Here is a 26,276-nt window from a genome sequence, read left to right on the forward strand (position 1 = left end):
GAATTTTACAAAAGGTTACTATTATTATTTTGTCATCATCATCCCACAGAAAGTTTTGAAAGACCTAAATAAACCAAAGACCCAAAGCTTCCTTGGGAGGCAAATCTTACTCCTCAATTTGATTTTCAAGCTATTTTAAGCACCTAGCAGCATAATGCTGTGTATACGGTATTCACTAAAATACTCATTGACGGTATAATCTCCTAATTTAGGGTAGTATTCCAATACAAGGTTGCATATGGACACTTTTATTTTTTGTCTACTGCATCTCTCTTTCCCATATTCCATTTCCCATATTCCATTCCTCTTCTTTAGATTCCCTTAATAATCCTTTGATTTATACAAATTGAAGTACTATTATACCTTTGAAAGTTCTAAATATAGCATCTTGAGCTCTTTTAGAAAAGGCAGATACCTAAGAACTAAAATACCAAAAAGGCAAACACACAAACTAACCTAAGCAAAAGACTACAGACATCTTTGATGCACGCAATCCCTTTGAGCTGCACCTTCCTAAGTCCAAATAAAAGCCTGGACCACCCAGAGAGCAGCCTCAAGGGAGAGCACACAGATGCTGCTGACCCAGTGTCACAGAAACCAAAGCTAAAACACCCCCAACAGCACTAGCTGCAAAGCTCCCCTTGGTGTTGGCTTTGGCAACAAACCTGATGCCCCTTATCAGCAGAGATACCTTTGAAGTAGCTGGCAGCTTTCCATTCCCTACTCAAATAAGCTCAGTTTCACATCCTATTCTTTTCTCCAAAGAGGATCTTTTCATCAGATATGAGAGAATAAAGCTCAATTAATTAGAACAGATTTTTGCTACCAACAAGATAAATTGGGCAACTGGAACAGCTGTCTATAAAGCACTGTGCAAACACTGTTAGTGACCATGCTATAATGTGGAGGAAATTCAGTCCAATAACAGATACTGAGTTCAGAGGAGCAGGAGGGATATGGTGGACGGGGAAGGGAAGGAGGGTTAAATCACTCATCTACGCCTTCTCCCAAAGAGTTAAACCCTTTCTTAATGGGGCAGAGCACAGGGACACAACCTTTGGAAAACCATTCTTTTTCTCCATTCATTCAATCAACAGCACCTACCAGGGACATTCAACTATAACAGCATTGTGGGTCACTTCTTCTCTTCTTATTTATGACCATCACACCACCCAACATGCCTTCTCACAGTATCATTATTCACTCTCCTCACACATGCCAAACAGCTGGACTCAAAACACACCATAGGAAATCCTATCCCAGTCCAAAGGGATACCAAACAGATAGGTAACATGCACTGCTTTTAGTTTTAAATCTCCTTTATCCTTTTTAACTACCAGATTCATTTCCTCGGTGCCAAAAGAAATCTGACTGTTGTGGCAATTCTCTTGTGACTGATTCACTAATGGCAAAAGGACATGTTTAACATCTCCAGGGCCCTGGGGAAAAGTATTAACTGAGCCTCTTACATTCCTTCCTCAGCACTCTTCATGCATTCCCCACTTCCTGCAGTGTGAAGGCAGCCAGATTCACCCTTTGTCACCAGATTTATTTATCTGAAGCTAACTTCACCCTTCATCACCCTCCAAGAATAAAGCAGGAAACCACAATGGGTTGCCTAGAGAAACTAGCCTAGATGCTTTAACACTGTCTGTTGCAGAAGCAAACATGGCTCACATACAGATAGACAGGATCTTAGGGCATCAGATATTCTCTGTGCTCTGCAGTTTCCCCAAGATGGAAAACACTGCAGCAGGGATTCTCAGTCCTGGCTGTAGGCAACAATCACCCAGGCCCTATTCCACAGACTCTGGACTCAATTGTGCTGAGGTAGGGTCTTGGCATGGGTGTTTTTTAAATTAGATCAACTTTATTGAGGCATAATTTGCATAATAAAATGTACACATTTTAAGTGTATAATATGATAAATTCTGTCTAATGTACCACCATGATCAAGATTATGTAACATTATAAAAATGTTATAAAGCATCATTTAAAATGTTATATAATGTAGGCTATAAAAACCCTACAAATTCCCTCGTGTCCCTTAGCAGTCAATCCTTCATCCCCATCCTGCCCCCAAGGCAATCAATCAATGATCTATTCTCTATCACTATAGATCAGATTTGTCTTTTCTAAAATTTTATAGAAATGGAATCATACAGAATGTACTCATTGTGCTTGGCTTCTTTTTATCAACATAATGTTTTTTGACCTCATTTACATTGTATCAGCATTTCCCTTCTTACTGCTGAGTAGTATTAATATATGGATACACTACAATATGTTTTTCCATTCATCTGTTGATGGACATTTGGGTTGTTTCCAGTTTGGGCTATTATGAATAAAGTACCTAAGGCAGCTGTAACAAATTACTGCAAACATGGTGGCTTAAAACAACATACATTTGTTCTCTTAGAGTTCTGGAGGTCAGAACTCCAAAACCAATTTCACTGGGCTGAAACCAGTGTGTCAGCAGGGCTGCTTCTGCTCCGGAGGCTCTCAGGAAGAATCCATTTCCTTGTCTTTTCCAGCATCTAGAGCTGTATTCATTGGCTCATGGCCATTTCCTCCATATTCAAAGTTAGTGGCATAGCATCCTCTCTCTATGACTCTGCTTCCCTCTGCTTCTATCACATGACCTTCCTCTCTTTTATCTGTAATCTCCTTCTTATGAGGATACTTGTGATTGCATTTAGGGCCCACCTGGCTAATCAAGCATAATATCCCCATCACAAGATCCTCAAATTAGTCATATCTGCAAAGTATTACATGCATACGGTAGCATTCACAGGTTCCAGAGGTTAGAATATGCACCTCTTTTTTTTTTTTTTTGAGGAGGGCATTACTCAGCCTATCCCAAAACTTTATGAATATTCAGGTGCAAGTCTCTGTTTACACATATGCTTTTATTTCTCTTGGGTAGATGCCTATAAATACCTGGAATTACTGGGTCATATGACAAGTACATATTTAATGTCATAAGAAACTGCCACTATTTTCCAAAGTGGTTGTACCATTTTCACACTCTCACCAGCAACAAATGAGGGTTCTGGCCAACTTCCTTAACACTTGGTATTGCCAGATGTTTTCATTTTAACCATCCTAGTGAACGTATGGTATATCTTCTTACAGTTTTAACTTGCATTTCCATCATGACTGATGATATTCAGCATATTTTCATGTGCTGATTAGCCATTTATATACTTTTATTAGTGAAATGTTCATTAAAACCTTTTTCCATTTTAAAAAATTTGGGCAGTTTGTCTTATTACTGAGTTCTCAGAGTTCTTTATTCTATATTCTGATATAAGTCCTTGTCAGATACACATTACAAGTATTTTCTCATAGTCTGCGTCTTGTCTTTCATTTTGTAAATAAAGTCTTTCCAAGAACAAAAGTCCAAGACTTGAGGAAGTCTGATTTATCCTTTATAAAATTTTATAGTTCATGCTTTTTATATCCTAAGAAACCTTTGTTTATTCAAGGTCACAAAGATTTTTTTTAAAACTCCCCAAGTAACTTTCATGCTCAGGCAAAGTTGAAAGCTACTGGTCTACAGGGAATCTGACTTGGCTTTTTCAATTTAACCTAAGTTTTTGCCATAGAAACTTAAGAGTCCTAACAGTAAAACAGGAGTACAGTTCACTGCAGTGCTGTAAAAACAAGGATGCAACTGAGTCTTAGCACTGTCTGAACTGACCAGCTTCCAAGCTTAAGTGTGAGCAGCTGTGAAAGGCTAGAAACAGTGATTTGAGAAAGCAAAGTCAGAGGTACTTTTAGTGTGTTCCAGCTAAGTAAAAAGAGAAAACAGGATTATCCTCTCTGCTGTAGGAAAAAGCACGCTCAAGTTTATTTCAGTTTAAACTGAGCAAGTGGGAAAAATTATTTCTGTTCTTGGTGGGCTTCTTTAGAACATGCCCCTCACGGAGACCACAGGCAGATGGGAGCCAAACTTGGCAGTTTTTGGGCATGGTTTTTGAAGCCACCGCATTAAACAAATGAAGGTGGCAGCAATAATATTTGCCCAAACCCTGGTTCCAACAGAGGTTAGACAGACTGAGCTTTCATTATATGAAAGGAGATGTCAGGAGCACCAAACGGGCTCAATTTTCCCTGGAGTCCTAGACAAAGTCAGTCTGTTTTTAAGCTGTGGACAGGAGGCTACTTTCTCCAGATGTTATATTTAGCTAAAAGAATCTCCAACATGGCTTCATGCAAAATGTAAAATATGTCCCAGCAGACCTTACCACAAACCAGAGGGCTAGCAAGGAGCATCCCTTAAGGGGGTTCAATACCATAGAGGGGCCAATTGTGCAGCCACCCTGACATCCCTAAATTAGCTAAATTAGCTGTGAGTCAGATTTTGGGCCAGCTCTCACATTTAATGAGTCCTTGTTTCCCTCTTACAGGGGGCAGAGATATTTTGCCCCTGGGGAGTGTAAACATGCTGCCCTATTTCATTCCCAACTTCCAGCTGCCTGCCCCAACCCCAGGTAGGAAAAACAATCCAATGTTGATGTTCAACATCTCCATACCCTTTGAAGGTTTATGTGCAAAAGAAAAAATTAGGTTAATTCTATAAGTGAGATATCTGAATTCAATGAAAAAGAGAAAATCTAGGATTTTCTCTTCTCTGCACAACATACTTAGAGAATCCTAATACAGTATGTAGATGAAAATGTTGGATTCTAGAGCCAGGTGACTGGAGTTAAACACTAGCTTCATTTCATTTTTCTTAATATCTCTCTCTCCTTTTTTTTTTTTTTTTTTTTTTTGTTTTTTGAGACGAAGTCTCGCTCTGTTGCCTAGGCTGAAGTGTAATGGCATGATCTCTGCTCATTGCAACCTCTGCTTCCCGGGTTCAAGTGATTCTCCTGCCTCAGCCTCTCGAGTAGCTGGGATTACAGGCACTGGCCATCTTGCCCGGCCAATTTTTGTATTTTTGTAGAGACGAGGTTTCACCATGTTGGCCAAGCTGGTCTTGAACTCCTGACCTCAGGTGAACTGCCCACCTTGGCCTCCCAAAGCGCTAGGATAACAGGCGTGGAGCCACCACGCCCAGCCCTCTGGTTTGTTGTTTTTTTTTTTTTTTTTTAAAGAGACAGGGTCTCGCTCTGTTACTCAGGCTAGAGTACAGTGGCATGATTATAGATCACTGCAGCCTCAAACCTCTGGGGTCAAGTGATCCTTCCTGCCTCAGCCTCCTAGCTAGCTAGGCTTACAGGTGTGTACCATCATGCCTAGCTAATTTTTTTGGGGGGAGGGGGGAGGTGGGTAGAGACAGTCTTGCTATGTTGCCCAGGCTGGTCTTGAACTCTTTGCTTCAAGTGATCCTCCCACCTCGACCTCCCAAAGGGCTGGGATTACAGGCTTGAGCCACTGTGCCTGGCCTGCTTAATCTCTTTAAGCCATAGTTTCTTCCTTCACAAAACATCGATGATAACAATAGTAACTACCTTATAAAATTATGGTAAGGATTAAAGGAGATAATACATATAAAGTGCTTAACACAATACCTGGCACATACAGGTTCAAAATATAATGACTTCTATTATAATGTTTTCAGTGAATCCTTAAGTTTTATACATTAAAACAAGATTTTTAAAAATGTTGACTTTGGCTAGTGACAAATAGACTCAAATTCACATAAAGCACAGGTGTGTATAGCCATACCAGAAATTAAGGTATCTTTTCTAAGCCTAAGTCCCCAGAGAAATGGCTCCTTTTGCCACTGGAACCAAATTTACCAGTAAAACATATCTATTTTATATATTTGGATCCCCATTTGGTATTTCTTGGTTGCTGACATTGTAGATATCAGCACCTGAAGTAATGCTTCATTTTTCAAGAAATTTGGTCTTCATTTGCTTAAGCTAGCCCTCTCCACACGCATATCCACTTTTGTTTGTCCTTATCTGTGGGATTACAATTTACCTATCACAATTTAACAAAGGTAATCTAACAACTGGAAGGAAGCTCCCAGTGTAAAATCCCCTTATCGTCACAGAATGGTGGTATCCTGGATTTGGAAGGCACCATGGAGATCATATAGACCACACTCTTTTTTTAAAGTTTAGGGAACTGAGGCACAAAAAGAAGTCATTGTCCAAGGTCTCAGAGTTAATAGCAGAGCTAGGCCCAAGAGAAACGGTCACTTGGAAAAGGTGTCTCCTCTGATAGCACAAAGTAAATCCCGGGGAAGATTCATGTAACTATAGAATGGCTGAGGATATTCCTTAGGACTCTTATCTGATACTATCTTAACCAGTAGGATTCTAATTCTTCATGTGCAACAACACTCTAAACAAAAGAGGTTAAAAATCTGGGGTGGGGTATGAAGAATGTTTCTTTGCCCATTACTAGAAAGCAGAAAGGCTCTTTACCCAGCCAAAATAGAATGAATCAATTTTTTTTTTTTTAAGAGTCAGGGTCTCTCTCTGTTGCCCAGGCTGGGGTACAGTGGCATGATTACAGCTCACTGCATCCTCAAACTATCAGGGTCTCACTCTGTTGCCCAGGCTGGAGTGCAGTGGCATGATAACGGCTGACTGCATCCTCAAACACCTGGGCTCATGCAATACTCCCGCCTCAGCATCCCAAGTAGCTGTGGCTACAGGCACAGGCCACTATGCCCAGCTAACTGTTTAAATTTTTTTAGAGACAAGGTCTTGTTATGTTGCCCAGGTTGTTTTTGAACTTCTGGCCTCAAGCATTTTTCCCACCTTGACCTCCTGAGTTGTTGGGATTATAGGCATGAGCCACGGTGCTTGGCTGAATCTATTTTTATGATCTGCCAACCGGCTCCTAACTTAAGAGTTTTCTGCCTACATGGGAACCCCCCCAAGGGAAGGAGAAAAGAAATTATTAATGCTGTGGGATAGTAATCATTAGAATGTCTCTAATCAACTATAATTTAATTGATCCATAGTCTAATCAACTACAATTTAATTGATACAAAGATCAAGAGAAATTCCTATGATCTGTAACTATACACAACAGTATGAATAAATCTCACAAACATAATATTGACAGAAACTAGACAAAAAAGAGTACATACTGTGCAATTCTACTTATATAAAGTATGAAACCAAGCAAAGCTAATGTCTGCTGTTAAAAGTCAAGACAGTTGTTATCTTTGGGGATTTAGGGTGGGGAGATGCCTCGAAGGGAGTATGAGGGGGCTTCTAGGGTACAGAAATGTTCTGTTTCTTGATCTGGGTGCTGGTTACACAGGTGTGAATTCAGTTTGTGAAAATGCATATAGCTATTAAATTATGATAGGCATCCTTTTCTTCAGTGAAATGTAATACATAAACAGTCCTGTGAGAAATAAGTTCTTCCTCGCACTCTAGCATAGTAATACACAGCTTAAGGAAGTCAACCCTGAGCGCATGGCTAAGAATATCATTCACAGACAAATTTTTTTCATGAAGGTCATACGCCCCACACCTTGTATACGTGCCATGTACCTAGTGCTTTGGTGAAATATACATGGGGCACTTGAAGAGTCAGGAACACTCGTGGCTTTGATATCTGGCTGCCTTCAGTATAAGCAACTCTGAGATCTGGAGAGGCTATTAAATTCTCTCAGCTTGGTTTTTCTCTAACCTTCTAAGGTTGGGAGAAAAGGGAGCTGAGAGACTGGGTGAAGTCTAGCTAGGTGAAGAGATCTTATAAAAGTTGTTTTCTCAGATGAACAAAGAAAATGGAGGAGGAAACTATCAGTCAAGCCCTTTCCTTCTTGAGATAGTCTAAAAGTGGCTGTCAAGGTCATAGAGACAAGCTGTCAAAATTTCACCTAAATAAGTTTTAATTTTAGTCACACACATGCATCATGAAGTATTGCAGAATAATTCAAATGAATGACAACCAAGCTGAAGCTGATGCTGGAAACCATGGAGGAGATGGTGAGAAGTACCCTCACCCCGAAATGAGGTGTGGTCCCAACCACAGGACAGCCGGGCTACTAAAAATAGCCAGTGAGCTCTGGGAGGAGTTATCTTTCTCTGTCTTCTTTTCTTCGACAGATGATTGTATCCTCAATATTCTCTCTCTAAGACACAGGGAAAGCACCTTCACGGATGCAATTAGGTAGATGGAAGATTCCAAATCAGTTATTTGATCAGGCTGGTAATTACAGAAAAAAATGGGGTATTAATTCCAGATCTAGTGAAATCTGGAAAACTTCCTAACTGAGAATTGGAAAGCTGATCAAGAGCTTTGACTGTATTGACTACAATCCTGTTTACAGTCTTTTCTCTCACACTTTCAAATTTTAATAATGGATTTTGTCACCTGGAAACTGATGAATTCTAAATAGCCCTCTATCACCTTTTTCTACCTATAATTTATAGGAAGATTATTTGCCTTCTGAAAAGTCTTCCGGGGATGTCAACGCTTGAATGGTAGACATGGCATATCATATACAATGGCTGGGGTCTTCACCGCTGTTTGTAACCAAACCTCATGAATAAATGATTCCACTTTGAGCTCAAGCTGAGACAGCTTAGAAAAGAGCTTCCTGGGTTTTCAAGAGGCTAGCTCCATCATTGACAGGTAATTGGCTCCTTAAGATTATCACGATTATTTTGAGTTTTCCTTAGTCAAATTGTTCAACCTATACCCAAGGAAGTATGATAACAATTGAGTTCCGAAAGCATTCAGAGACCCAAAGACAAAGACATATCACGATAAGAATAACCACACTTTTGAGCTTACCTTGGCCAAGATGAGACCCTAGGAAGAAAACTAAACTAAAAACATAAACGTATATGAGTTTGCTAAATGAACTAGAATAGGAAAACATAAAATGACACTGTTGGCCACTTAAGCTCAAAAGCTTCACAAATCACTTTAAGGAAACTTCCCAAAACACAGTTTTTGTTAATAGATGCAGCTTGTAAATTATGGTACCAGTCCTGGGTTTGTACCTTGCAAATGGTTCCTTTCCCAAGGCTACTATTAATTCAGCTCAGAAAGGAAGAAAGGAATGCCAATTCAAATATTTTTTTCTCCACAAGTATGTGGTAGGGAATGACTAGTGGAAAGCCTATGAAGTGGGCCAATAAGATATTATTTCTTTTATTTTTCCTTTCTAACTTTTATTTTAGGTTCAAGGGGTATATGTGCAAGTTTGTTACATGGGTAAATTGCATGTCACAGGGGTTTGGTGTACAGATAATTTTGTCACCCAGGTAATCAACATAATACCTAACAGAATTTCAAGAATGTCATTGCTCCACCCAAGAACCTCTGTGACTAGAAATATCTCTGTACCTTTTTAAAGAGTCTTCCTGAGTCCTCGCTGACTTGCACAAATCGAGGAATGATGTTATTCAGGTAGATGTCACTCAGGGTGGTGTGGTCCCTGCTTTCCCGTTTCACCTGGTTTAAGAGGAGATTCCAGCAGTTGACTGGAGAGAGAACATTCTGATCCTTCCTGTGGAGAAACATCAAGGAAAAGAAGTCATTGTTGATACGCAGCCAGGGCAACATCTACAACTATAGTCCGTGTCCTAAAATCACAGCAATCAAAGCCAATCCAGAAATAAAGATATTTTTCCTGAAGCTCACCTCTCTAGTTTTCTCCTTTTCTAAAAACTCAGTGGAGAAAAAAGGAGAAAATAAGGACAAGAAGGAGAGAGGGGGAAGAGGGGATGTAGAAGGAGAAACAGGATTATCAGGCACCTACAATGTTCTAAGAACTTGGTGAATACGTTATACGTATTATCTCATCTAAGCTCTATCATTTCATTGTAAGAAAAGAACTACCATTATCCCCCTTCTACTGATTAGAAAACTGAAGCTCACAGAGGTTGTCACTTGTCTACAGCGAGTAAGACTAACACAACAAGTAAGAGGGTGCCAGGGACTAGAACAACAGTTCTGCATTGTCTGGCTAGACCAGGTCTAAGGTGATTCTGAAGTCCATCACTTTAGCCACTAAGTCATTTGGTTTATCTCTAGGGTAGAAACCAAAGTTAGAGATTTTGTCTAGAGACAAAAATCACTACAGCACTACAAAATGCCCACAAATTTATCCATTGTAGGATTTAATAAAGGCAACTTTGGAGACGTATGCCATTAAAACATTACTGAAAACTCTGGAGTTCCACAGAACATATCTAAGGAAGTTTTGATTTCATTTATTGAGCCATAATCTCATGTCCCATACAATCAAGAACACAAACCATACCTGAACATATGTGTTCCTAAAATGTCTACAGCTTGAGTGGAGCAGTAAAGTGCTAAACCAAGGTACTCCTTTTTTGTTTTTTGAGACAAAGTCTCACTCTGTCGCCCAGGCTGGAGTACAGTGGCACAATCTTGGTTCACTGTAACCTCTGTCTCCCGGGTTCAAGAGATTCTCCTGCCTCAGCCTCCCTAGTAGCTGGGATTATAGGCGCCTGCCACCATGCCCAGCAAATTTTTGTATTTTCAGTAGAGATGGGTTTTCACCATATTGGCCAGGCTGATCTTGAACTCCCAACCTCAAGTGATCCACCCACCTTGGCCTCCCAAAGTGCTGGGATTACAGGTGTGAGCCACCACGCCTGGCCCTAGATGCTCATTTCTAATGAAAACATTGTGATCCAAAAGAATTATTGACTAACTTAAGCAACTTAAGCAACAGAAAGTTGCTTAAGTTAAGCATTAACTTAAGCAACAGAAAGTTCTACATTTGGAAGTTGGATTTCTTTAAGGAGAAAAACAAAAGTAGGAATAATTTGCAGTACTATTTATCAAGGGATACTGTACACGTATCTGGGCCCTTTATATATGTTGTTTGACTTAAACCCCACAACTACCTGATGAGGTGGGTGTTATTAACCACATTTGGCAGATGAGGAAAAGTGGACTAAAAATTTTTAAACACTTTGCCCAAGGTCATATAGCTAAAAAGTGGCAATTCCAGAATTCAAACCAAGCCTATAACTGCAAAGCAAGTATTCTCATTCACTGCAAATAATAACGATCTGTTTCTTTCCCTCTTTCCTCTCTTCCTCCCTCCAGTCAAACTGCTACTACAAAGAAAGTGAGCTGAGAGTAGCTTAGTTCTTGAGTCAGTACTGCCTCCATTCAGCACTAAAGGCGAGGCACTTTGTGATTTGTAAAGGATGAAGTTCAACTTAGGCTTTTCCAATTCTGTAGTAAAAACTATTAACAAATTATCATGCCACACCTACCTGGACTTCAGAAAACATCAGACAAATCAAATATCTGTCTAACCCAAACCAAGAAGTTACTTCAAACCAATTAATATTAGAGTCCAAATTGAAAATATTCTAAACCTGTATCCAGGTCCCCACCCCCTGCCCCAGGCATCACTCTTCTGTAGCCAAAATCACTAACTCTTAAGACAGCCAATCACTGTGACAACACTTACCTTTTGAGAGAAACTGAAAGATTTCTATGGAAATCAAAAATATACTAGCTGAGAGGAAGAGAGACATATAATTAATTTACTCCTTTCAAAATGTTTAGTATCTGGGAAAAAAAAAAGTGAACAGGAAACAATCCTAAATTCAAAATGGTAAGATATTTGAACACATGCATTCCATGGCATCTGATGTTTCCACTGCAAGAAAACTTTCAAAATGATTCCAGTTAGATTTCAGTTACAAAATTCTAAATAATCTAATCTACATTTTAATCAAGTGGTGTGTCTCGGCAAGATACCCATGTCCTCAGTAAGCATGCTTTTTAAAGGAGCAGATCTCATGAGACTTTACATTGACAATTGGTTTAAATCTGTTTCTTAAAGGAGAACATGGATGGGGGGGGGGGTCTATACAGGTTCTTTCCCTATAGCACTTTACATACACACAAATGATGCCACAATTCAATTCCACAAATGTACAAACATTTGTATCTTAAATGAACAAGGCATGGTGTTAGGGGATTTAGTGGTTATAAAAGTACGAATGCTGCAATATAGTAAGGGAGACAAAGAAAGACCTATAGTAAAATAGAACTTTAATGGCAGTACAGACAAAGGGCCAGCTAGCTCAGAAAGGTAGACTACAGATCAAAAGAGGAAGCAGAGGGGGCAAAACCAACCTAACACCATGGGAAAGGATGCAGAGCACATATCCCCAGGGTGTCCTCAAAAGAAAGGATGAGTGAACAAAGGTGGGTCAATAAAGAGGATAGCTGGCAGTAGAAATCTTTTAAAATGAAATGCCTTATCACTTAATGCTAATAAGTTTTATTAAGACCTTGTAAGGTGTGGCGCATGCCTGTAATCCCACCACTTTGGGAGGCCAAGGCGGTGGATCACTTGAGGTCAGGAGTTCGAGACCAGCCTGGCCAACATGGCAAAACCCCATCTCTACTAAAAATACGAAATTACCTGGGTGAGGATGGTGCACACCTGTAATCCCAGCTACTTGGGAGGCTGAGGCAGAAGAATCACTTGAACCCCAGAAGCGGAGGTTGCAGTGAGCTGAGATCATGCCACTGCACTCCAGCCTGGGTGAGAGCAAGACTTTGTCTCAAAAGAAAAAAAAAGAAAATAGAACTTGCAAGGTGCTACAAGTACTTTTACCACATGTATTTATTTCTATTCTTACAGCATTTTGTGCAATAGTTACAGTATTAGTATTGGTTTCAGTGAGCAGGAGCTTTTAAACTGTGTTCTGAGACACTCTGGAATTAGCAGAAAATCACATTTCAATTTAAAAAATGGTGACACATCCATTCATATGAGCAACCCTTATTGACATGAGCAAGAGACCTAGGACCCAGTTTCCCTGCATTAGATACCACCGCAATGTCTCGCAGGCTGCTAGCATTGTTTTATGCAAACCCTGGAAGAAAGAATCACTGTATGCCTTGGAACTTCTGAACAATATGCTATTGATGAGAATACATGTAGCTTTGCATAGGCTTATTTTTTCATTCAAGCCTATGTGCACCTCCTCCAATAAAGCTGTACAGGTGAGCCTATAACTTGACACACAGCAGCAAGGTTTAATCACATGCCATAGAAGGCTCAAGGGCCTAGGCTGGGTTCATGTTAGACTGTGGTTGGGTAGTGAAAATCAACATGCTTAATATCATACCATCTCATTGTCAGTTGTTGCAATGCCTATTATACATGTTGGGGCTTATCCAATTAATATTTATGAAGGGGAATAGCTGCTAGGTGATGATAATGACTCAACTTTAAAACAAAAATATCTTCTTTTTTCCGTCTAAATCAGTTTAAAGCTCAAGATTACAATAACTCATCTATGCTAATCAGAATTTTCTTGATATTGGGCTACCTAAACCAAAACCAGATGCTGAAATGAATATAAAACTGTAACTGATTCATAATCCTGATCTCAATATTTTTAGTTCATGAAAACAGCCTCATTGTTCTCATTGACTGATGGTATAATAAGTACTCTATAAATTTGTACTTTAAAAGTAGATTTATACCAATAAAAATACTGCTTTGATCTTTTTCATATATTCAGGCTCTATGCAAGACTTTTATTTTAAGAAAGGAGTCTATGCTTAAAAAACCAGCACTAGATGCTGTTGTCTGTTTCTTCTAGGAATTCTCAGCCTCTCCTACTATTAATGCAGCTTTTCACACAATATTTCTGGTCCTTTGAGTCTGTAAGCTTTCTCAGACATATTCTTCCTTTCAACTGAGGTGTTTTAATTAATTCATTTATTTATTTTTGGGTGGTGGTAGGGCAAGTAAGGTAGAAAGTGGGAGGAGGGGATCACAAATATACAGACAATTTTCCCAGCCAACACGAACAAAGATGAAACACACTTCAGGCTGGAAAATAAGCAAGGCAATGAGACGTGATTTCATAGGGAGCATATTAAGGCTCTGCTAGAGTGGTTTCCTGCTCCAGAAGCTTTGCAGCCTCATTTTATTTGGGATCGCTGGAGCCAAGGGAACTTCGTTTGGTTAGGAGATTGAAATTTGTCTTTATATCTTTTCCATCTATCATTTGTTTGCACAGTCTCTTTACTTTCCCCACCCCCAGAGCCTTAGGTTGTATAATACTTGGGCCTTTAAAGGAAAGGGTCTGCATCCCTTAGGAATGTGCTGAACAGCTGCAAACCTCCTCAAAAACTAATCCCTAAAAAGCAGACAAAATATCTAGGAGTATTTTTCTTAAAATTTTTTTCAGGAGGAAGATCAAGAAAACATCATACTGTACTTTAGAAGGAATGACTCTGGAGTCAAAAGAAAGGAGACCTGGAAAGTCACAGGCTGCCTGTACATCTGCCGAAGACATTATCACTGTAAATGCACTGAAAGAGATAAACCTGCACAGTTGAATCATTAGCTTCGAAGACATTAGCCCAGCTTTTCTCCCTCAACTTGGACTATTTATGGACATTCAACAAACTTAGCAACAAGCGCTTAAAGGGATTTCTCTAAAATATCCATGGCGAAGAGCCAAGTCCATAAAGGTCCAAGTTGGCCTCTCTATTATGGTTCTTTTCCATATTCCCTCTGTTTGGTTTTGATCATCTCATCTATAAAATGGACACATGCCCTGTTGGTATACATCTCACTCCTTAAAGATCTTCAAAGTATAGTTGTAAAATCCTGGAAGCTCTCCTGACCTAAGGTGCCATTTAATTAATAATTGCTATGTTCATGGCTGTGCAGATGGAATGCATGGCATGAGACTGGCATTGCTGGAATATAGCTTGAGCTTCTGCATTGCTATAATGAGGTGTGTTTCCTTTTGGGTCAATAGTCTCTAAGTTGCTCACCTCTCAGGGCTGTTGTATGGATCAAATGAAATGATGGATGCAAAAGAACTATGCCAACAGTTCAGCACTATACAAATGTGAAGAAATATTATTATTTTTATTTCCAAACAAACTAGGGCTCAGCTTTCATCAATTTCCAACAAGCTTCTCACCCGGCTCTGGGCCAGGGCCAAGATTGCTGCCTGCTGAAAATGCACAGCCTTCAGCAAATAATGGTTGGAGTAAGACAGCAGCAACAGGCAATTAACAAAGCAGTTGTAAGTCTCTGGGAAGACGTGAGAGAGATACCAACGGGAGAGCAGATTTTAACCTCCCACTGTCTTTTCCCTAAGGGATAAGGTAGAACAATCAGTCCTGCATTCCACACTGGGAACTGTGTGCTGAGGTTGACAGAAAGGAATCCAAAGGGAGCCCAGATTGCCGGAACCCTAGATGCTTCAGCAACTTATACTAAGCCCCCATCCCCTGTCTCAGAATTCCTATCAAACCTGCCAATCTGCATAGAGAGATGGCAACTATCGATACATCTAAGCAGAATATAATTTCTCACTTTTAAAAACAGACGTATCTGTGATGATAGACAAAACCCAAAGAGTTAAATACATCATTCAATATATATTATTGAACATATAACTATGTGGTGAATAAAAAAAAAAGGTATATGCATGATAAAAAGGAATCATTTAAGTGATGGTTGGACAGGGAACTAGTGACAAGAAGGTTGGATTTTTTTAACCTAAATTCCCTCCTGGCACCTTGATTAAAATGAAATGGACTGAGGCAGCCAAAGAGATTATTTTATTCAGATGAGTGTTATTAGCCTTTCTGGCTTATTTTCTCTATTTTGTATTTTGCTGATGCTGACAGAAGCAGGCAGGCTGGATAGAGAGGCAAAGCTGCAGCGGATTTATGGTCTGACAGTGCCACACATAAAATCAGACTCTTGCTGACCCAGATAAGCCAGAGGATGGATTGGATTTGCTGGGGAAGGTGTTAAAAGGAGGGGGTAAAAATCACCAAGGTAGGAACTGACTTGAAAACGATTCTGCCTGTAATGGTGGATGCTGGTTTTGTGACCCAGTAGTACAGCAGCAGCCTGAAGGTATCTTTCAAAGACAGGCGGGCAGGCAGGGGGCGGGCACACTTCTCTGGGCTTATCACAGCTCTGGCTTCAGCTTTGCCAGCAATGAGATCAGAGGAGGAGAGTTCAGAGACAGAGAAAAGTGCCAAAGGCAAAAATAATATAGTCTACATATGGAGAAATGAGCTTTCAAATTTTCAGGGACAAGTGAATACCACAAATTGTCTTCAGTAGCCTAGACAGATGATTAGAAAGGATTCAAGCAGTGGTAGACCCACCTTCTCAAAATAGCCTAAATTGTCCCCTATAATCAGGTCTGGGGGAAGGACTGTATGAAAATAGGATTCTTGTGGCTCTGGATTAGTTCCATGGAGCAGAACCACACCCTTGAGAGAATGGCATACCCAAGAGCCGGAGCTTAGGAATCTGCTTTGAAGTAGAGAACTGGACTAGCACCATGTCTGACATCTATTAAGTGCTTAATCATGACTTCCTGAATGATTATAGGACCAAGGTTCTTGTGGGTTAGGTCAGAGAACTAGGAATGGCCCCCCAATATAAGTCATTGTAGACACTAACTGGAAATGTCTCCATCAATTTACGTTAAGTGAGAGATTTTGCCTTCCTTTCAACCACCCCTATGGCACCATGCTCAGAGCAGAAAGGAGGCAGCTGGAGGGTCTTCATATGACTTAAGACAGATCTAAGGATCCCATAAGACCAGACATGGGGGTCTACACAGGATTTGAATCTCTGCCATCCCTATTTCTTGCCTAGTTTCTGATATCTTATTGTCCAGGCTCCTTCTCTGAGTCCCTGATCTCTTCTTTCTTCATTCATTCATTTAACAAATATTAATTGAGCATCCCACTATGGGCTAGACACTGTTCTAGGAATAAAAGGATCAACCTTCTTTTTTCTGACCTGCTTCTCGCATGTTTGCGGATTTTCTGGATCCAAGACATGGCTTTCCTGCTCCTCAACTGTGCAGTAGCCACAACACACATCTTATCCTGGTCTTGTGGCTAGGATGAACCCATTGCAAAACCCTGATTTGGCTGACTTAGAAAATCTGCCTGCCCACCAGCTCTCTCTCTAGCTTCTGTAGACCTGGGACCTTCCCTTTGTTTACATCCCATGTGTTAGCACTAGCATTCCCAGAACTACAGGGAGGAATAAATAAAGAGGCTTTTAAACTCTCTTGGTACAATCTACCTGCTACAATGCCACCCCAATATAATCCATAGAACTAAGGGCCTAGAAATTCACTTAGGTATTAAATATGCTCCCTGAAAGCCCCCCAAAATAGGCTGTGATCACATCAAAGGCCTGAGCTGACTCATTCATTCAATTAAACTAAAACACCATAGCAAGGGTAAAAGACAGAACAAAGGTGTGATCGATGACCGAGGAACATAAAATTTATACGTTTCTCAGCTTAAAAATAATTCATAACCACCGATATCATGTTGACAGTTGGATCCACAAAGTCCACAGAAAAACCTGTGAACAACTCTACAATTATATCTTCGGTTTTTTTCTTGTCTAGTTAATTAAGATGTCACCAGAAGCCCCATAAGTAATTATAGCACATGACAAACACACAGAGAAAAAAAAATACACGCAGATGTGTTAGCAGATTTTTAAAATAAATGAAACCTTGGGAGATGACTGAGGCAGACAGTCTGGCTCACCCCTGGTAGTTCATTCTAGAGAAATAAATACCTGTCTGTGCCAAAGTGGAATGACGTCACTCAGAAATCCACACACTTATTATCAAAGCAGTAACCACCCCCTTAAGAGCAAGCATCTCCCTGGCACCAGGCATGAGCGGAGAAGCTTGATCTACAGCCAGAAACTCCTCCTGGCTAGCAAACTGTACTTTAGTATGCCAAATAGCAATAAGCCACTGAGAAGAAAGGGTATCCATAAAGATCTCCCCCTCTAAATACCTGTCCCTGGGATAATGAATCCCCTTACATGGCTCTTAACAACAATGAAAAGGAGGAAAAAAAAAAAATTCTTGATTCTGAGAAACTATGGATCTAAATGGAATGAAGTCTACGTAATCATCAGATTAGATGCATGTGTCATTATCAGTTCTCATGTGTTATTTGGATATTTATCTTGGAGAAGGAAGTCTCTTTTTGTGTGGGGGTGCAGGAGGAACAACCCCCAGGCCCAGTAAGGAATTCTCTTGAGGACAGGGTATATTTAGAATGTTTAATGAACACCTATCACCAAGAATAGGTGGGTACTTAATCAGTATTGACTAACAACAGATGCCAGAGCCAAAGCAATCCTGTAAATGTTGAGGACAGAAAGACCATGATTCATCTAATGACTAGTTAATATCTTCAGCCTCCACTAAACTTGCCAAATCAGCTGCTCCAGCATGTATCTGTACTCACTCTCTGGGTGGCTACTGAATGACCAAATTTGTATGTCCATTGGCTTCTTGTATGCTCTAAATTATGGCATATTATTAACCATGTTGATACTTTACTGGCAAAACTTTAAGGGGTTGAGTGGTAGAAAAGATGCCCTAGTCAATTTCCAGGTTAGTAGATCAAATTATCAAGTTCAGGTCCTTAAGGAATCTGGATGAACAATGTGAAACTCCATCTATACTCTGTGGGAAGCACCTTGAACTATGCTTAAGACCCAGAGACTAGGCTTAGCTCTGCCACTTACTAGCCAGGTAACTTTGGGCAAGTCACGAATGCATTCTGGGTCTCAAAATTTCTTCACCTGTTTTAAAAAGTAAATGGAAGCCAGGTATGGTGGCATGTGCCTGTAGTCCTGGCTACTCAGGAAGCTGAGGTGGGAAGATCGCTTGAGCCCATCGCTTGAGCCCAGGAGCTCGAGGGTATAGTGCACAATGATTGTGCCTGTAAATGACCAGCCTGGGCAACACAGTAGGACCTGTCTCTTAAAAACAAAACAAAACAAAACAAAACAACAACAAAAAAAAACGGGATAAGCAGGGACAGCAGACCTGCCCTACCTAACACAATGACTTTTGTGAAGATCCAATCAAACAAGGTGATGCCCATAAACATGAAAGTGTTCTACAACTATATATCAGTATGAACATCTTTTCTTATTAACAACTATTATTACTCAACAGCCCACACAATGAATTCATACCCACAAAACAAAGTGACTAGAATCATGTCTGAAAAGACAAATACATCTCAAAATTCCTCTTACAATACACTTATTTCATAAATTTCCTACTTCATTAGTATACTAAATAGGAATACTTCTTTTTTTTGGTTTCGTTTTGTTTTTTTTGAGATGGAGTTTCGCTCTTATTGCCCAGGCTAGAGTGCAATGGCATGATCTCGGCTCACTGCAACCTCCACCTCCCAGGTTCAAGTGATTCTCCTGCCTCAGCCTCCCGAGTAGCTGGGATTACAGGCATGTGCCACCACACCCGGCTAATTTTGTATTATTTAGTAGAGATGAGGTTTCTCCATGTTGGTCAGGCTGGTCTCAAACTCCCGACCTCAGGTGATCCGTCCGCCTTGGCCTCCCAAAGTGCTGGGATTACAGGCGTGAACCACCGCACCCGGCCCATACTTTCCTTTTTTTAGAGAGATGGCGTCTTGCTCTGTTGCCCAGGTTGGAGTACAGGGACATGACCATGGTTCACTGTAGCCTCAAACTCCTGGGCTCAAGCAGTCCTCCCGCCTCAGCCTCCCAAAGTGCCAGGCTCACAAGTGTGAGCCACCTTGCCTGGCTAGGAAAACATTTTGTTGCTATTATCGTCTGATTCTCTGGAAATTCCCAAACTCAGTGAATCTTCTGTGCCTAACCTAGCTGAGACTTTAAATGAAAGAATCACGTGCAAAGAGAAAAGGCCAGTGGGTACAAAAATAGAATCATGGAATTTCAGAGCTAGAAGGGACTTTCAAGATGGTCTAGAGTCTAGACCAAGCCTGTCATTTTCTGAGTGAGGAAATTGAGGCGCAGGGAGCCTGAGGTCACACAGATAGTGGTGACAGGGCAAGAATCCAGGTCTCCTGACTAGTAACTGTTTTCTTATTTCATTGTGGTGGTTATTACATTTCATTCAAAAAGCCCTTAGCATCTCAAAGGGCTGGTGCTGAAAGAGTTAATGGACAATGCTCAGAGCCCCAGAGCGCAGAGCTATTCTAAGACAACACATAACAGGAATACCAAGGGTCCGTGAACCCAGAGGGAGCAAAACTGCTGCTGCCTAACGGCGCCTGAAAGCATGTTGACACACTGCATGTGGTTACACATGAAAGGCAAGTGAATAGGAAAAGCAGTTTTGAATCCCACCCCATTCTAATTTTGGACTGGCTCTGGGCACCTACTGGAGGACTGGGCCACACCCCAGTCACTCTGTAAAATGACCCTTCAGTTCCTTCACTCTATTCTGTGGCCTAAGTTAACCCCTTCTCTGCCTTCTTAAGGGCCATAAGAGACATCAGTAAAAGAGGACTCTCAAGGAATTGTGAAGATCCAGAAGTAAACCTAAGTGATTGGGGTCATTCTGTAATGAGAAGATTCTCAGTCTGGAGTCAGATGATCCCCAGTAGTATCTACCATCCCCAAGCAAGTATGTGATCTGAAGCCTTAAACAGCCAGGTTCATAAATGCAAAAGAGAGCAGTTTCTGTAAGTGTGAGGCTTCAAGACCCCAAATCACCTTGCATCAGAATCACCTGGAATGCTTGTTTAAAATGTGGATTCCTATGCTCATCTGCCAGAGATTACAACTTATTAGGGGTGGACTGATGCCCAGGAATCTGCCTTTCAAATCAGCATGTCAGGTAATTTTATGCACACCAAAAATTTAAAAACCAATGCTTTTAAAGCAATATTTTACAAACTGTGGGATTCACCCCATTAGTGAGGTTTAAAAAAATCAACTTATAGGTCACCAACTAGCATTTCTCAAAAAATTAAGTAGAAAACAGTAGAACAGAATAACAGAAAAAAGTAGCCTGGATGAAGTGCCTCACGCCTGCATTCCCAGCACTTTGGGAGGCTGAGGAAGGCAGATCACTTGTGGTCAGGAGTTTGAGACGAGCCTGGGGCAACATGGCAAAACCTTGTCTCTACCAAAAATACAAAAAATTAGCTGGGCATGGTGGTGTGCACTTGTGGTCCTAGCTACTCGGGAGGCTGAGGTGGGAGGATCGCTTGAGCTTAGGGGGCAGAGGTTGCAGTGAGCCAAGATGGCGCCGTTGCACTCCAACCTGGGTGAAAGAGTGAGACCCCACCTCAACAAAAAAAAGAGTAACAGAACAAAGTAGAAAATCTCAGAGTACATCATACAGAGCAAAGATAAGCATTGTTTTGTGGAAGTGTTGTTCTCAGCTATTTATGTGTATATATGTTATTCCAGCTTGTAGTATAAAACACAGAGATTCATGATCAAAACGTTTTAAAGTCACTGCTCCAGAGTAATGGTCTTAAATTATGGGAGATAATTACGTATCTCAGATCCTTTTGAGAATCTTTTTTTTTTTTTTTCAGTTACCATCCATAGGGCTCTGCTTGATACTTTTTGAGAATCTAAGGATTCTCTTCTAAGTATTCTCTTCTAAAGAAGGGAGGGAGGGAGGGAGAGAGGAAGGGAGGGAGGGAAGCAGGGAAACACTATAATTTGCATAGATAAATCCAGCGTGTACCTGCACTTCTAGAAGCCTGTCCCTCAAGGGCTTCTCTTGAGGACAGTTCCTACAATGTCTGGTCACAGTAGGCACCCAATAACCACTGTACCATGCCAACAGCTTTCTCCCCATGCTCTGTAAATGACTGCCAGTGTCTTCCTTATATACCTCTAAGATAAGTGGTCCCACTACAATGATTGTTTTCCTCTTATTTTTAGGGTGACTAGGAATGCCAAAACTAAACAATGATCTACAGAACATTGGGAGAAAGCAGTTGGCATATTCCCAGAATGAGGATTCTGAAAGCAATGGTGTGGGTCCAATGCCACTGCTTTCCAAGGAACAAGTTCCCTGTCTACAGGGAGTGTCTACTTGCTCCCAACAAGGGCAGACAGTGGCACTGCCACAATTTTGCACCCCTAGTGATGAAGTCAGTAGAAGAATATCTACTTTATTCGCAAGTTGGTGAATTATTTGACCTATAAAGGTACCCACAGACACAGAGGCCCCAGCCTCACCTTCCTTATATGACCAAAAGGACATAAGGTCCCTAGTCTTAGATGGAAGATTTTAAAAGGGTATAAACATTTAGAAAAACAACCAACAGCCCTAGCTTGATTATCAACACAGTCCCATCCCGATGGTTAAACCTATCAGTACATAGAAAGAGGAGAAATGAGGATAAAGGTTTTTAAAACCAGCCTTTGCTAAGTGAGGAATATAAAGAAGAGATGGAAAGTGGCAAGGTGTAATGGCGGGGGCGGTGGGGCAGGGTGAAGAGAAATGGAAGAGTTGGGGAGGAAGGACCATTGAGAAGGCAGAGAATCAAACCCCAAAACTATTCTAAAATTTCCTGATGCTTTTCAGTAATTTGTTTTCATGCGGTGGAAATTGGCACAGCATCTAGGATACTTTGGGCCCATCTGTTTTTGAACTTAAGCTGTAGACAAGATTCAGAACAGCTGGAATCAGCAGCACTGACCAGGTTGTATGTGTCTGGAGGAAAGAGAAATAAAATGAGTGTGTGGGAGATGGAGGAAGAGGGTTAAATGGGGCAGAGGAAGGGGATTCTGGAAGCCATTCCCAGACAGACAGGAGAAAATGGCCAGGTCATCAGAAATGATGCAAAACAGCTATTAGAGAGGCCAAAGCATGTAACTGAAGAAAGTCCAGGAGGAGAAATTTCAAGGATTTCAGAACAAGGCACTAGCAAACAGTCTTGCAAAAGGACATAAAAGTCTGCAAGTTTGGGTGTCAATGTGCAGTGCCCTGGGGCTTCATGGCTGAGAGTCCAGATCAACATCATCCTAAGGTCTTACATCAAGCATATTACATGAGCTGCTGGTAAACAGTACACACAATCATGGCCTACAGCTGAGCAGATGCTGATACTGATACTGGATTCTTGGTTCGCTAAATGCAAAAGAGGTGATCAGGGAGAATGGCAAGGAGAACCTAGGAGTAGGCTTAGTGGAAATCAGCAAGGGTTTCAATCCATAAGATGGTTTGCCTAGAGACAGGGTTGGCCCAGAAGTAGGGGAAATGGTTGGTTTGTTCTCAGTGCATGTCTGGCCTATGTCCCCATCACTGACTTCTGCTAAAGCCCTGACTTAATCTATGGATACATGGGTCTCTCACTTCTCCCGAATCTGTTCCATCTTTAGTCAAGAGAAAAGGTTTGGCAGTGAGAAATGTCAAGACCCCATTCTGGAGAGGAGAACATTAAATACAAACAAATAAATAAACCAAATTATATTTCAAACAAATAATATAACTACATTGAAGGTCTGGAGGTTGAGGGATACTATGGTTTGAATATGGTCCGTTCCCTCCAAAACTCATGTTGAAATTTGATTGCAATTGCAAGTGGTTTTGAGAGGCGGGGCCATTAGGGGGTTGTCTGGGTCATGGGAAGAATCCTTCATGTATAAGATTAACATTCTCATGGAAATGAGTTCTCACTTTTGTGGGACTGGATTAGTTCCTGAGAGAGTGAGGGGTTGTAAAGCAAGCTTCTTCCTAGTGTTTGCTGTCTTTGAACTCGTTCCCCAGCCTTTCAGCTTCTCTGCCATGTTGTCAGGCAGCACATGGCCCCCACCAGGAGCTGAGCAGATGCTGATGCCACGTTCTTATACTCTCCAGCCACCACAGTCGTGAGCCAAATAAGTTTCTTTTCTTCATAAATTACCTGGACTCAGGTATTCTGTTATGGCAACACAAAACAGACTAAGATAGGAAAGAAAGAACTAGTCAGCTAACTTTTGAACACTGTATTTTGGCCCTCAAGGCTAATAACAAAAAGAACTCTAAACCAGTATTAAAATCTAGTCAGTAGTCTTCTTTTTCAGAGGCATGGGTTAGTAATTCTGAAGCAACTTTCTGTACACTCTAGGATGGAGCAATTAAGTGAACATGTGTGTTATGGATAAGAGGAACCAGGTTTCTCACTGTTCAGAGAACAGGAAAGGGGAGAAAATTAAATAAAACACATGGTATTGGATTGGAATGAAAGATACTGATATGAACTCATAGGCTTTAATATATATAAACATACAGACCGATAAAGAAACAGTTATTTATAGAAGTACATGGGTGTGTGTGTGTGTCTATGTGTACATACATGTATCTACTACCTCTGTCTGCTGAAAGGGACTATAAATAATGGTACTTCGGTCACAAACAGCATATTTAGCATCCATGGTTTCTAAATACCATTTCCCACTAAAAGCAACCAAGGCTCTCTGAAAAAATGGCCAACTCCAGAGTAAAGGCAAGGAAAGTACAAGTTAAGCCTGGAACACCTTGTTGTGCCATGAAGTAAGGAAGTGCTCAAAGTATGATGGGGACATATCAATAAGACACAGGAGCCAGCATGAAGGGACTCCATTGGCCAAATCTAGAACAATATGAACATTAAAATAAAGATGGCAAAGGATTATAACCTGTTGAATAAAATAATAATCCACAAGTCCACACTGATATAAACCAACAACCAGACCAAAAAGTGGGGGTAATGGAAAAGCTCTTCTTTACAGTAGAAATGGAACTGATAAATGTAGAAGGAATGATGAAAACTGGAAAAATGACTATTTGGTAACCATTGTAATAAAAATTGATTCAAGCAAGAATTATAATGGATGCTAAAACTAGTGAGTATAACAGTTGAAGGGTAAGTTGATATTTACATGGTCTCAAAGTATCTCTCTATAATATATGCATTAATTACAAAGTTTATAGAACAACTTCATGGTGGAGAAACCTAGCAGACACAACTGTAGCCAAATGGTCAAATTTAACATCACCAGTAATGGCACAAATCATCAGCAAGTGCCTCCTGATATGATGCACTGAGAAGAAAGTGACATTACCATTTTATGGTATTCCTGCCAAAAGTGTGTGGCTTGAATCTAATCATAAGGAAATTATCAGAAATTGCCAGAAATATCAAATTAAGGGACATTTTACAACATAACGGGGTCAATGTCAATGTCTTGAAATATAAAGAAAGACTTGGAAATCATCCCACATTAAAGGAAACTAAAGAGATAAGACAATTGAATGAATTGCATAGTCTTGGACTTTCTTTTGCCAAAAAAGGACATTTTTAGAACAACTGGTAAAATCTGAATGTCTATTGATTAGAAAATAGTATTGTATCAATCTGTACGTCCTGATTTTGATGACTACACTACAATTATGCAAAAGAACATCCTTATTTTTAGTAAATATACCCTAAAGTATGTATGGATAAAAGGGCATCATGTCTGCAATCTACTCTCAAGTGTTTCAGAAAAGCAAAATATGTGTGAGAACTGGGTATGAAAAGGGTGAAGTATAAAGCAAACGTAGTAATATGTTAACATTTTGGGGCAATCTGGATAAAATGGTAGTATACAAAAATTCTTTGTGCTATTCCTGTGATTTTTCTGTAAGTCTAACATTATGGCAAAATTTTAAAACTGTTTAAAGATTGCATTCTGGAGAAAAATGAAATCATTTCTCCCATCGCTCCTTTGGCAATAAGTGTATATTATTTTGTGTTATCTTTTTCATATAAACTCTCTGTCTTCCACATGAACCATGAGCTTCCTGAGGGAAAGAACAGGATCCTACACCTCTTTGTGACCCCAAACCTGCGGAGAACCTATTGGTCATTAGTGATGAGAATGAAGTCAAGTGTTTATTAATGATTCACATATAATAAAGGTGACTAACAGGATGACTCATAACCCAACAATTCTGTCTCCTCAACCTGGAAGTCTATGCCTTATCAGAGCACACACAAATACACATAAACAAACTTAAAATATTTCACATTAAATAATAACTTCCATGAGCTAGAATGGTAGCTTATTCTTCTATGTATATTTAATTCCTTGTACAACTCTTGGCACAGAATAAAGGTTCAATAAATGTTTGCTGAAAAATTAAGGGAACCTCACATACCAGGATTGGTGTTCACCAAATTCATACAAATGGACAAAACAGCCAGAGGTGGACTTGATTTCCAGAAGGAATAACAGCACAAAGATGGACCGGGCGCAGTGGCTCACGCCTGTAATCCCAGCACTTTGGGAGGCCAAGGCGGGCAGATCACCTGAGGTCAGGAGTTCGAGATCAGTTTGGCCAACATGGAAAAACCCCATCTCTACTAAAAATATAAAAAGTAGCCAGGCATGGTGGTGTGCACCTGTAATCCCAGGTACTTGGGAGGCTGAGGCATGAGAATCGCTTGAACCTGGGAGGCAGAGGGTGCAGTGAGCTGAGATGACACCATTGCACTCCCACCTGGGCAACAGAGTGAGAGAC

The 26,276-nt window shown here is 40.5% G+C and overlaps 1 protein-coding gene across 7 annotated transcripts in view; it reads right to left on the reverse strand.

The window, feature by feature from the left end:
* The window catches only part of SRGAP2 (SLIT-ROBO Rho GTPase activating protein 2), a 251,081-nt gene that overhangs the window by 110,508 nt on the left and 114,297 nt on the right, over positions 1 to 26,276 (reverse strand). For 6 of the 7 annotated variants that reach the window (XM_009188679.4, XM_009188675.3, XM_003893204.4 and 3 more), the window contains exon 4: positions 9,280 to 9,442. In XM_009188679.4, coding sequence (XP_009186943.1) covers positions 9,280 to 9,442 — 163 coding nt within the window. Of the gene's footprint in view, positions 1 to 9,279; positions 9,443 to 25,913; positions 26,032 to 26,276 lie in introns of those variants that run through there. The other variant, XM_021927632.2, reaches the window with a different exon arrangement.

The sequence above is a fragment of the Papio anubis genome, chromosome 1 (genome assembly GCF_008728515.1).
Source record: "Papio anubis isolate 15944 chromosome 1, Panubis1.0, whole genome shotgun sequence".
NCBI lineage: Eukaryota > Metazoa > Chordata > Mammalia > Primates > Cercopithecidae > Papio > Papio anubis.